At 31.0% G+C, this 12,140-nt stretch overlaps 2 protein-coding genes across 2 annotated transcripts; one reads left to right on the top strand and one right to left on the bottom strand.

The window, feature by feature from the left end:
• Positions 1-3,240: 3,240 nt before the first annotated feature.
• On the top strand, positions 3,241-8,115 carry LOC102578152 (sulfofructose kinase-like). The gene is given in 14 exon segments (XM_015314323.1): positions 3,241-3,384; positions 3,485-3,554; positions 3,755-3,844; positions 3,939-4,016; positions 4,268-4,342; positions 4,500-4,552; positions 5,028-5,178; positions 5,405-5,515; positions 5,892-6,018; positions 6,142-6,239; positions 6,701-6,738; positions 6,740-6,825; positions 7,073-7,125; positions 7,845-8,115. Coding segments are annotated over 14 exon segments (1,185 nt in total). The 5' UTR covers positions 3,241-3,313; the 3' UTR covers positions 7,929-8,115.
• A 3,374-nt stretch (positions 8,116-11,489) lies between these two features.
• On the bottom strand, positions 11,490-11,694 carry LOC102582795 (uncharacterized). Its single transcript, XM_006359207.2, has one exon. It carries the CDS (start codon positions 11,692-11,694, stop codon positions 11,494-11,496), a length of 201 nt encoding a protein of 66 aa, XP_006359269.1. The 3' UTR covers positions 11,490-11,493.
• Positions 11,695-12,140: the final 446 nt, after the last annotated feature.

The raw sequence follows: 12,140 nt of genomic DNA, 5'->3' as shown, positions 1-12,140 counted from the left end.
TCATTATACCTTTCATTTGAAAACTCAGATTATTATCACTGTTAAATTTAGTATTCCTTAAATTTAATATAATTAGGTCATTTAAAAAAATATAATTTATATTAATTCAAATTAAATATTCAAATTAAATAAATATTATTTATTTTTAATTTGGTTCTTATACCAAATTATATTTTTATTTTAGCAAATTAAGAGAAAATTATTATTTTTTCTTAATATTGACTTTATGATTAAGTAACTATATTAAATACTAATAGTCAAATTTAACTTTCAATGCATAATTAATCAAATTTATATATGATAAATAAATTTCTAATAAATATTTTCTTATGAGTTATGTCAAGTCAATATGGACCAAGTAAAATGAAATTGAAAGAGATATTTAGTAAGTCGGGTTCATAACTATATGTTTCAATGTACAAGTTTTTGATAAAATAAAATCTTTAAAGTTAAATGATATTTTTTTTAAATTTAAATTTAAATTATTTAAACATATATAATGACTAGTGAACTTGTTCGCGCTTCGCGCGATTATAAAAGATGATAAGCTATGAATAATTTTATTAAGTATCATATAGATGAATATGTGTTTGCAATATAATTGTTAGACCTTAATTTTTTAAAACGAAGAATAAAATACAAATTCAATGCATAATTAATCTTTGGAATTTTTACTGACATACACTCTCGTAAATTGATCATAATTCAATAGTTTGCATCTTCTTCTCTTTTTTTTTTTAGTCAAACTAAAATATGCAAATAATAAACACAAAGAATATAACACCAAAAAAAAATAATCAATGTGGTGATTTCTACAAAGTCTGATAATATCTCTCGAAAATATAATAATAAAAAAATTAATGTGATGATTTCTATAAAGTCTGACAATATCTTAATTTATACGACTATAATATAAAATATCAATATGATTATTAATTACTTTAGAAATTAGAAAAATAAAAAGTTGTTAGTGTAATGAAAATAAATATCACTTATATTAAAGAAATGACCTTTTAGTTTCTTAACATTGTATTTAATATAATTAATTTAGAAAAAAGAATTTAAGGAAAAGTGATAAATTGTAGTAATAATAAAGAAAGATGAAAAGTAACAAATTATAGTAAATAGTAATGATGAGAAGAGATAAATAAAGTATTTTAATATTATTATTTTTTCAGATTTCATAGATTAGATAAAATAAAAAATTAAAATATGTAACAAAATAAATGAATCATTAATTGCAAATTAAACTTAAATTTTAATTATATTACATGAAATCTTTTCCTTCCTTTTCCTTTTCCGTATTCTTCTTTATTATTTTTTCATTTTCCATTTTCTCCCATCACTTTAGTCTTTATATATTGCTTACTCCAATCTATCATTTATTTTTAATTATCTCCTTCTAGTTTTATGGAAAATCTCTCATGTTCAATTTTTTCTCTAAAATACTTTATCATTTTCTTCTACAATAATGATAAAGAACATAGAAAAAAGTTACAAAATATATCAAATTATTTTGTGACCTCAATATACAATATTACAAGTGTTTTGATTTCCGTGAGAACCCATTCATCACTTCGTCATGCCCAACCGCAATTAACTATTTTGATTGTCATAACAACAGAAAACCTCTCCGATCAACCTTCTTACCATGGTATAAGTGTAACATTCAACAAATGTTCAGTAATTTCATATCCATATTGCTAGTGATTTTATGTCTTGAATGGTAAATGAGTGTGTTGATGATCTAATAGGATCATAGGAGTATCAAATGGTAGCAATATTAACACTTGAAATAACGAAATTGGCAGTAATATTGACAATTGAAATTACAAAATTGGCTTCGATTCATATCTAGGCCTAGAGAGATGTAGAACAAATGTTATGTTGTATGTGTTTATATAGTATTCAAAAGTAAGTGTTACAAAACTTTTCAAATTCTGTAATTAAGTGTAAGGAATAAATCTTCTTAAATGTTACAATTAAGGAAAATGTTTTTAATGTAAAAAATTTATAACCGAAGCATGTGTATGATTTCTTAAAATGAAGAAAAAACTAAAAAAAAATCACAAAAAAGATAAATAGAAATCCAGCCCTTAGAGACATGCCACATCAGCGAGCTGATATTCAGCTTTATATAGATATATAGATTTATTTTTTTTAAAAATAAGATCATATAGCATTAAATGAAAAGGATAATAAATTCAACTTTTACAATGATAAGGTTGAAAAATATCTTACTCTTGCTATATTTCCTTAAATAATTGAGAGTTTAGACTTTAGTTAGGACATTAACCGTTATTCATTTTTATTTGAAAAATAAATAAATATACACATTTATCTTGACATTTGTTGTTTTAACAAAGATATATTAACAATTTCAATTTTTTATAACATTGGTCCCGTGTCACGGGACCATTTCCTCTAGTTCTTATAATATGACTCAAATTTATAACTAAGTACATTATAGTATAATTATGGGAAAATTATGCTGATAAGTAAATATATATTAGTTAATTAGCTAATATAATTATAGTTTGAATTAATTATGGATTGGAGCTTAATTTTAGCTGTAATTATGCCGCCTCTCTCCTCTTTTATACATTTACAAATATAAATTATATGAAAAATATAAAAATATATATACAATTCGTCTCTCTCCACTCTCTGCCCACTCTCGCTCGCCTCTCTCATCCCTCTCCCCTCCCTTTTCCAATTTCGCATGCCAGATATATAAATACATGTGTATACCAGTTATATATAGACAATTATTTGATACATGTACATGTACGATTCACCTCTCTCCACTCTCTGTCCTCTCTCGCTTGCCTATCTACCCCCTCTAACATGTAGCTACGAATTGTAATTAGTAAACTATATCTATGGGGATAATTAAGTTATTTTTAAGTGGCTATATGCGAAAATTCATTGAAATACACATAAAAATAAGACGACAAACTAAATAAATCTTATATATTAGTTGACACTCACTATTTACTTGTCCATTTTTACTTGCCATATCTATTAAAAAAATAAAATTTAATATAGTAAATTTACCATTTTATTACTATTAATCGATATAATTTCATCTTTTTCAAAAACATTAACTTACTAAATAAAAATATATGTATCTTTCTTGATGGTATTATGCTGAGTAGCGCAGCAACTTGGAGTTTGAGACGATAAAAATTTTTATTTGAATTAATTACGGATTGGAGCTTAATTTTAGCTGTAATACTGCCGTCTCCAACTTTGGTCTGCATCTGTGAAGGGTCAACTTCCAAAAGATAGCCTCGTTGCTCATCTCCCAGATATGAGGGTGTTACACACTTTCCCGCCGTCAAGATGTCACATTCCAACAAGCTTCACTCTTTCTTATTCCAGGTTCTTCATACAATCAACAACAACTTTAATTTCTTAAAATCTCCAACTTGGGTCTTTCCATTTTTGTGTTAATTGAGCTCATTTTTTGTTCATACTGCAGAAAATTTATGGTTAAAATGTCGATTCACTCAACCCCATCTGCTTCAGCAAAATCAATTGACACCATTGTTGTGTGTACTATCTTGTTCTCTTTATTAGCTGTTGATTATCACTTCTTATGATTTTCTTGGATTTGGTTTATCTAATTACTCGCTATGCTTCAATTTGTTCGTCTGATTTTCACTTAGACATAGAATTTAAGAATAAGACGGACAAAAATAAAGTCGGACAAACGAGGGGTTTAACTTTTTTTGTTGGGTGGTTGAAGCAGTTGGGTTGTGGGATGGTGGCATTGGACTACTTGGTTACTGTTGATTCTTATCCTAAGCCTGATGATAAGATTCGTAGCACCAGCTTTCAGGTCTAATGATTTTTATCTGCTATTAACAAGAGAGAATGAGCTCAATTTTTTTATTTTTAATTGGAATTTCAATGGATAATTTTGCTCTGTATAGGTTCAGGGAGGTGGGAATACTAGGAACGCTATGACTTGTGCAGCTCGTTTGGGTTTAACTCCGAGAATTATATCCAAGGTCTGAACTTTATGTGGATTCTTGTTACCTATTCCTTTTTTTTCCATTTCCGAGGCCTTTCCCACGAGGTAGTGGTAATGTCTGTGTATACTCTACCTTTGATTCTGCTGTTTTACTGCTCCTGCCACCGTTGAATCATTGATTGTCTTCCTTGATGTTCTTCTTAGTTATCCCTTCTTCTATCCATGTCCAACCCTTCCACAATTATGTGAATAATATTCTCTACATTTCCCACAATTTTTTTTTAGTAGGCCGCGGATGACTCTCAAGGGAAAAGAATACTGAACGAGCTAGAAGCTGATGGCATTGATACATGTTTTATTGTGGTGAGTGAGCTACAGGTTAACTGTGAAAGTTTTTGTGCATCTTACACTTTTCTCTTGTATGAGAGGATGATGTAGCTTACAGCACGCCTATTCAGTCAATTAAAATTTTTGAAGCATCAAATTTTACCTCTTAACATCATATTGTTACATATTTCAGGTGTCCAAAGGGGGCCATTCAACAATCTCTTATGTCATTGTTGACAGTCAAACGTCAGTACTCAACTCGGTTTAATGCCATTTTAGTAAATGTTATATAGGCATTTGTTGAGCTTTCTCTTGGGTGATGAGATGGATGATTTATGAGTACTGTTTTTGCAAATTCATTTCGCAGACATAGTCTTTTGATTTACTATTAGATGTCTAGATCAGCTACAATATTAAAACTATTCACACGGAATTCATCGTTTTAGAATATGCTATATGCTAGTAGACTCCAAATGTGGATAAGTATTTATTCATAAGCAATATGTCCTGTGACTTCTTTTTTCCCTCTCTTCTTTACTAATTCCTAAAGTACAAAAATGGCCTGTTGGCTACATTTCTGTTCGAAATTTCTTTCTGCCACATGTCCAAGGGGAAAAAAAGGTCATTTCTATCTTTACTGCATGTTGGTCAGTATAATTGGACAGATGATCGTTCTGTAACTTGTTCTGCTGAAGCTGATTTTTGTTGTATGCTATCTCAGGAAAACACGAACTTCCATCTACACACCAGGGTATCCACCCATGGTAGATGATGATTTGCCAGACTCGAGTTTGTCGTCTGCATTGGATGGTGTGAGGCTTGTCTCTACTAATGGAGTACTTCATGAAGCTGCTTTAGTTGTGGCCCAAGAGGTAATTTTCAATGGTCTTCCTTGTTATTTAATTCGAGCTTCTGCTTGCTAATAGAATGTATTTACAATCAACTTCTGATCATATTTCTAGTTTTCCACTAAGCTCCGGCAGACCAAGAGCACTGGACAGAATTCTGTTTCTAGCTTTTGTTCCTAATGCCTCAGGACTCGCTGATTATTTTCAGCTAAATGGAAAAAAACTGTATGCCTTTTGATCTCTAGTACAGGCACATCAAAGGAGTATACCTATTGTGATTGATGCAGAAAGAAAAATAGAAGGGTTGGATGAGCTTCTACACTTGGCAACCTATGTTGTTTGCTCCACAAGATTTCCACGGGTAAGCTATTTAGTATTTAGTCTGGTAGACTGACTTTTAATGATTTATTTGTTGCACATTTTGATTGGACTTCCATGGATCTACTATATAAGATTAGTATCGGTTGGCAAGTTTTAGTTTGTTTGAAAAATTAAATTTGTCATACTTTCTCTCTTCTAGTGATGTGTTTGTCCAAAATATTTATAGCAACTGTTGTGAATAAAATATCTTTTTTTAACGTTGTTATACCATGTAATCATGGAATAGAATTGATTTTGGTATAATATCTAATAGAAGTAAATGTCTTCCTTTGCGTCCCGGTTCCATGATCGAGGGCCCCTTACAGTCTTTCATAAGTTAAGCATGTGAAAATTTAATAAAGCCGTTTGTCTCTCAGATATGGACCGAGGCTCCTTCTATAGCAGGTGGACTAATTTCCATGCTTTTAAAGTTGCCAAGTACCAAATTTGTAATTGCTACATTGGGAGAAGATGGCTGCGTAATGCTAGAAAGAGCAGAAACTGGTATGCTAACATGTTGCTTCTTGGCACGAAAAATACTTTGAGTACTTTATCTTGGCAAATGAAGCGTTCTGATAGACATAGAATCAGCCTTTGATTCATAACATGGATTTAGTATATTTGCAGGGGATATCCAGCCTGAAGAAGTTGATATTGATGACTTGTTTGAAAAAATGAAGCAAAGTATTGATACTACCTCAACCCTTCCAACATGCAAAACCTCGGTACGTAGTTTGCCCTTCAGTTGTGAGATTTTCTTGCTCAATGCAGAAAGAAAGTTTGATGGTAATGCACATAAAAGTCAATTTCTACCTTGTAGTTAGACATTGTTTACACCGTAGGATGGAAACTATAGGACTTTATTTAAGTATATCCAGGCACATAAGAAGTGTTTGGAGCTTTTGTTCTTGTACTTCATCAGTTTCAAAAGTCAATTGCTTATATATGGAGATGTCTATCTGGGTTGAGACATGTGTGAAATGTTTTCTTAATGTGCATCTCTTGTAGGTTAAAGATGAATAGTCCCCTCCTGTATTTGAGTATTCATGTAATTTATCGCTTTCAGATTAGCAAACTTGGATTTTTATAATAGATCTCTTGATGCTTCTAAAGAAATTTAAGCTAGAGTAGTAAAAAGATTATTTGGTATTTGATAACTTAGCTCAAAATATATGTTTTCTTCCAGGATGTTGCAAAGCTGCACGCGAAAGGGATTGGGACTGTGTGTGGGAACAGCTGAAAAGATACCATCCTCGGAAATAGTTGATACAACTGGTGCTGGAGATGCATTTGTTGGAGCAGTTCTTTATTGTACGTGAAATTATAGTATAATTAGTATACTATGTGTCTTTTGTCAAACGCAGTGTGGCATCTCCGTTGTTCTCCCTATGCTTGTTGCTGCTAGGGATTTGAAGTGTCCTAACAATTCCTGTTTCAATTATGCTTCCATGACGTCCGTCTTGGTTCATTTAGTAGGCGAGTATCAAGCGACTAGATCATGCTGTTATGTGTTGTTATTTATGTCTTTGTCTCATGGTTTTCCTTGATGTATTTGCAGCTCTCTGTGCTAATTTCCCACCTGAAAAGATGCTGATGTTTGCTTCGCAAGTGGTAAGTAAACATGAAATATACTTAATTTTAATGTTAGGCTTAAATTATAGAGGAAGGGTTCCATTACTGAAATGGTAAAAGTTAAACACTGTAAACAAGAGCGGATGTAACATACTGTATCGTGTTCATCTAAACCTAGTACTTTGGACGTAAATTGCAAGAAATAGTATATGAACCCATAACTTTAAAGATATAATAGGTTCAATACTAAGAACCTATAAAACTTAAATCACAACTCTGCCTTAGCCATGAATCATTTATCACTTTGATTGTCAAATGTTTGAACAACTGGGAGCAATTTACTTACGATACTTAGTTGTCATTCATAAAAAAATATCTAATGAATTATCAGTTCAATCCATCCTTTTTAGTATAAAGATGGATATTCCTTGCTCATTATCAGAACAATCACTTATTCATGCTTCGTATGGGGACAATAGTGTTCATTTCCCCATCTCATGGAAAGCCCTTTTTGTTTCACTTAGCCTTATCCCCTAGAGGATATTTTAGTGCTAGGTTCTATAGAAATCGGAGATCACGGGTTCAAGTCATAAAAATAACCTCTTGTAAAAATACAGGATAAAACTATCGATCTATATTAGACTTTATGTAGTTCACTATTCTCGAAATTCTGCATATAAAAGGAGTTTAGTGCAATAAACTGTCATATTATTTTAGACAATTTCTAAAGAGAAATTAATTTGTGGATTGGTTTGCAGGCAGCTATTGGGTGCAGTGCCTTGGGAGCAAGAGCTGGTCTTCCTCATCTGACTGATCCTCGCTTCTCACCCTTCTTAGCTTAGAAGACCAGACATAAATTTGGACCATTTTAATTACTGGAATTATGATTTGACTGATTACAAACTTTATAAAACATGAGAAGATCTTGCAATGTAATGAATATTTGTGGATTTGTTGTCAAATAAGTGAAATCCAACATAGGTAAAACGTTGAAAGTATCATTATATATTCTGCAACTCAGTTGCCCCATTCTCTATTCCATTTCAATATTATATTCTGCAACTCAGTTGCTAAATAAAACACTACTCACTGAACGAATTAACTGGCGTTATCGTAAATTCATGAGTTCCAATTTATGTTTGATTTTTCCTTTCCTTTATTTTATTTTCTCTTCATTTTTTGTGTGTACATATTTGACCTTTTCCTCTTTTCTCTCATATTTATTTTTGATAATACTACAAGAAAACAAGGAATTAGCTATGTACAAAACTTTGCAGCTCAACAATAAAAATTTCATGTTAATCTCATTTTGCTATGAATTGTGTTTAGATTATATAAAAATTCAATTAGCTAATTCCATGTTTTCTATTGTAATCAGTGTTTTGCCTTTGCTTGAGCATTCCTATTTGATAATAAGGTCTCCAAAGAGAACTAGTAAACTAAAAGAGGGGCAACTCATGTGTACTAGAGTTTAGTTTTGCAATGGATACTGAAGATTAAAGGTGCAATATTGGACCACAATTTTACCTACAGGGATAGTGGAGTCATAAAAATTACATTGTATATATAAGATTAAAATTATTTTTATGGATTGCATCTTACTCTTGTTGAGTTTTTATTCTTCAGAATGTTAAAATCCCTTTAGTGAAAATTCTGATTCCGGCTCTAGTATGCAAAAGGTTGTCCAATGACTATGTTCTCTCTTTCAACCACAATTCGCAGAACAAATATAATTTTTTTTTATATATTCATCTAGGCTAGTTGATAACTAATTCTTCTAATCATTGAGCGAGTTTGGGCGTATAAACAAAAGGAAAATCAGACGATTAAATTTAATACACTCATCGTTATTATACTAAATTAAAGTAGGAAGCAAAAATATATAGTAATTGATTTTCGTTATCTATAATGAGTAATGCGGCCAATGAGTCACATGACAGATTTTAATATTCAAAAAAGGCGTTTATCCTATAAAATAATCTTGCTAACTACTTTAGCCAGCAAAAAATACATCAAGTCAATTTTTTATATAAGGTGTTATAAATAGTTTATACTGATGAAATTGACACGTACGTTTAAAGACATTATAGAGTCGGAAGCCTCGAATTGCCCATCAAAATGATACATCCTAAGAAATTAAATATAAAACTTTTCAATTTTATGGTTCTAAATTAAAGTTATATCAAATGTATTAAAACGTGATTTAATCATGTGGCCTCAAACATTAAGTTGAAATTAAAATATTGCCAAAATAAGGAAAGAGCACTTTTTAAGATAAATTTAAAAATAATAAATTATTTTTTTGAAACGAAAGTAGTACATTTTAGATAGATGAAGTCAAAGGACTCGAATTGCTGATGAAAATTATACGTTTTTGGTATAAAGTTGAAGACTCAGAATTTCAGATGAAAATGACACATTGTGCATAAATTCGAAGATCTCAAATTGCCTTTTAAATAAATTGTTCCACATTTTAGACAACAAAAAGTGAAGGACTTGAATTGCTGATGATTGGACATAAACTCGAACTGTTGATAAGAATGACACATTATTGTGCATAAAGAGTATGGACTCAAATAGCCGATTAAAAAAGACAAATTTTGGACAATAAGTCGATGCCCTCGAACTCTATACAACAAAAACAACTTTTAACGATAATAAATTTACACATTAATAAAGAGTGTTAAATCTTTTAACAATATTAGTTAATTATCATTAGATTCAATATCGTTATAAGTTTTAGCAACATTTACTAAGAGTGGTAAAATGTAATTGACACTAGTAATTGTCTTTAAAAAAAGTATATTTCGCGTCAATTAAGATATTATTGTTATTAAATATTACTAGAAATTATTTTTGACACGGTGACTGTTTATGAAAATGACACTTGTTATCTCATGTATTCAGGTTAGAAAAAACAGAAACAAAAAAAGATGAAACAGAGAGAAAAATAAATAATCTGAGTCCACAGAAGCAATTGTGTTTCCTTAAGAAATTTAATCCCCTAAAGTATCTGAGGTTGTAGATTAATTCCTCCCGGGATAAAACAAATTTGCTATTAGAGAAGTAACGGTACCTCAAACTTCAATAATTTCAGTGAACTCAAGAACAACAACGAGAGCACACACAGACCCAGTCGATCGACAATTTGATTTGTAAGAAAATGTATGCAGAAGAGAGAAAAAATTTCAATGTTTGAAAAACAAGAAAAATCTCGCTATTTATAGCCAATTGCAGCAAGGAATGCGTCTAGCGAATTTTCAAATAATTCTTTTTACGCGAAATTAATTATGTTAATTAATTAACATTCTCAATTATTTTTTAAGAAAAGGAAAATTAATTAATGAGATTGATTAAATAAAAAAATATTATCAATCACATCATTTGCCAAATTCAAATCCGAGGCCGAGCAACAACGCAGGGGACACCTTCTTCTTGACCCTTTAAGAGCTAAAGGAAATATTTCCTAATATAAGGACAACATTTTTTCTTTCTTCTACCAATATGGGAGAACTAGTTTTTCATTTTCAAAGACCTTTCATTTAAATTGACTTTTCATTTTCCTCCAAATTGATTCTCCACGTTGCCCAATTTCTCATTCACACCTTGCTAAAACCCAACAACACCTTCTTTGTGCATTAAGTCGAAGGACTCACATTCAGCTGGAAATGACACATTTGAGACAAGACAATAGAAGGACTCGAATTGAAAATGAAAATGGTCGCTCATTTTAGACTTGCAATCGAAGTACAATTTACGAACTGTAGATGAAAATTACACATTATTGTGTACACATTCAGTAGGTCTCAACTTTCTAATGAAATACTTCGAGAAAATGATCAAAAAAGTCCTTAATGTATGGACTTAGATTGATTTGGTCCCTCATATATGCATCTTATGTAAAAGGTCCTTTATGTATGCTAAAATCTTATCAATTTAGTCTTCCAGCCTAAAAACTAGGACACAAGAAAAAATCTGTGAAATTAAACACTATCATGTAGATCCTTAGCCAAGTGTACTTCTACTCTTGCCTTAACTTCACATCCTCTTGTATTGATCATAGCAGTTTTATCAAGAGATAGTAATACTCCAATTTTTTTCACGATTTGATTCACAACATCCCAATGATAGCAATGTCTCGACGAAAAGCAATATAAATTCTTACCACAACAGGGGCTCGATCCCATGGGGTTTCTTTTGATTAACATCGTTCAATAATGGAAAAACTTGTGTCAATTGATTTTACAAGAAAAGGGATTTTTTGTTGGAAAGGCGAGAGTTTTCACCCTTTGATTTTTTTTTTTTTGAATCACCAATTTGATTTACGAAACTCAAATATATTGAAATTGCAGAAGCACATTATTCAGATAACAACAATTCAATCCAACACAATTAGCAAATATATGCTTAGTAAGACTTTCCACAGTGTATCAAGCTTTCAGCACCAAAGAAGAGACCAAAAATGGCTGCTCTTCTCAAAGTAGTTTGTCCAATATATCTGATTTTCAAGAGTCTAGACACCTTGAAACTAACAGCTTCATAAGTTCCATATACAGCACCAACTGCACCGCCAACAGTTACTCTCGCTAGACAGCTATCTCTTGCCATATCTCTCTTCTCAAATGAGGCGTTTCGCAGAGCCACAACCACCCTTTGGAACTGATGACAGAGGTTCTGTATAAAAATTTTGTATGTCACGTGAGTTGCACATCTCTGTTTAATTTGACGGAGTTTTTCTAGTGTCGTTAGATTTTTAGGGTGAAAGACTAAATTGATAAGCTTTTAGCATACATAAATGATTTTTTCCATAAGCTGCATATATGAGGGACCAAATCAATCTAAGGACTGTTTTGATCATTTTCTCGAAATACTTCCTCTGTTACAATTTAACCTAACACGGAGCTTAAAAAGAGTAAAGAAGACTTGAGATCTTAAATAAAAAATAGTTGATATGTACCAGAACATCTTTTAATCTTTGTAATCTTATAATGACATATGAAATATTAGAATTAAAAAATTATAAAAAGAAAAGAAATATTCTTATTCTAAACTGA

This window comes from Solanum tuberosum, unplaced genomic scaffold (genome assembly GCF_000226075.1).
Source record: "Solanum tuberosum cultivar DM 1-3 516 R44 unplaced genomic scaffold, SolTub_3.0 scf00292, whole genome shotgun sequence".
In the NCBI taxonomy this organism is placed as follows: domain Eukaryota; kingdom Viridiplantae; phylum Streptophyta; class Magnoliopsida; order Solanales; family Solanaceae; genus Solanum; species Solanum tuberosum.
This window is presented reverse-complemented; position numbering and strand designations above follow the sequence as displayed.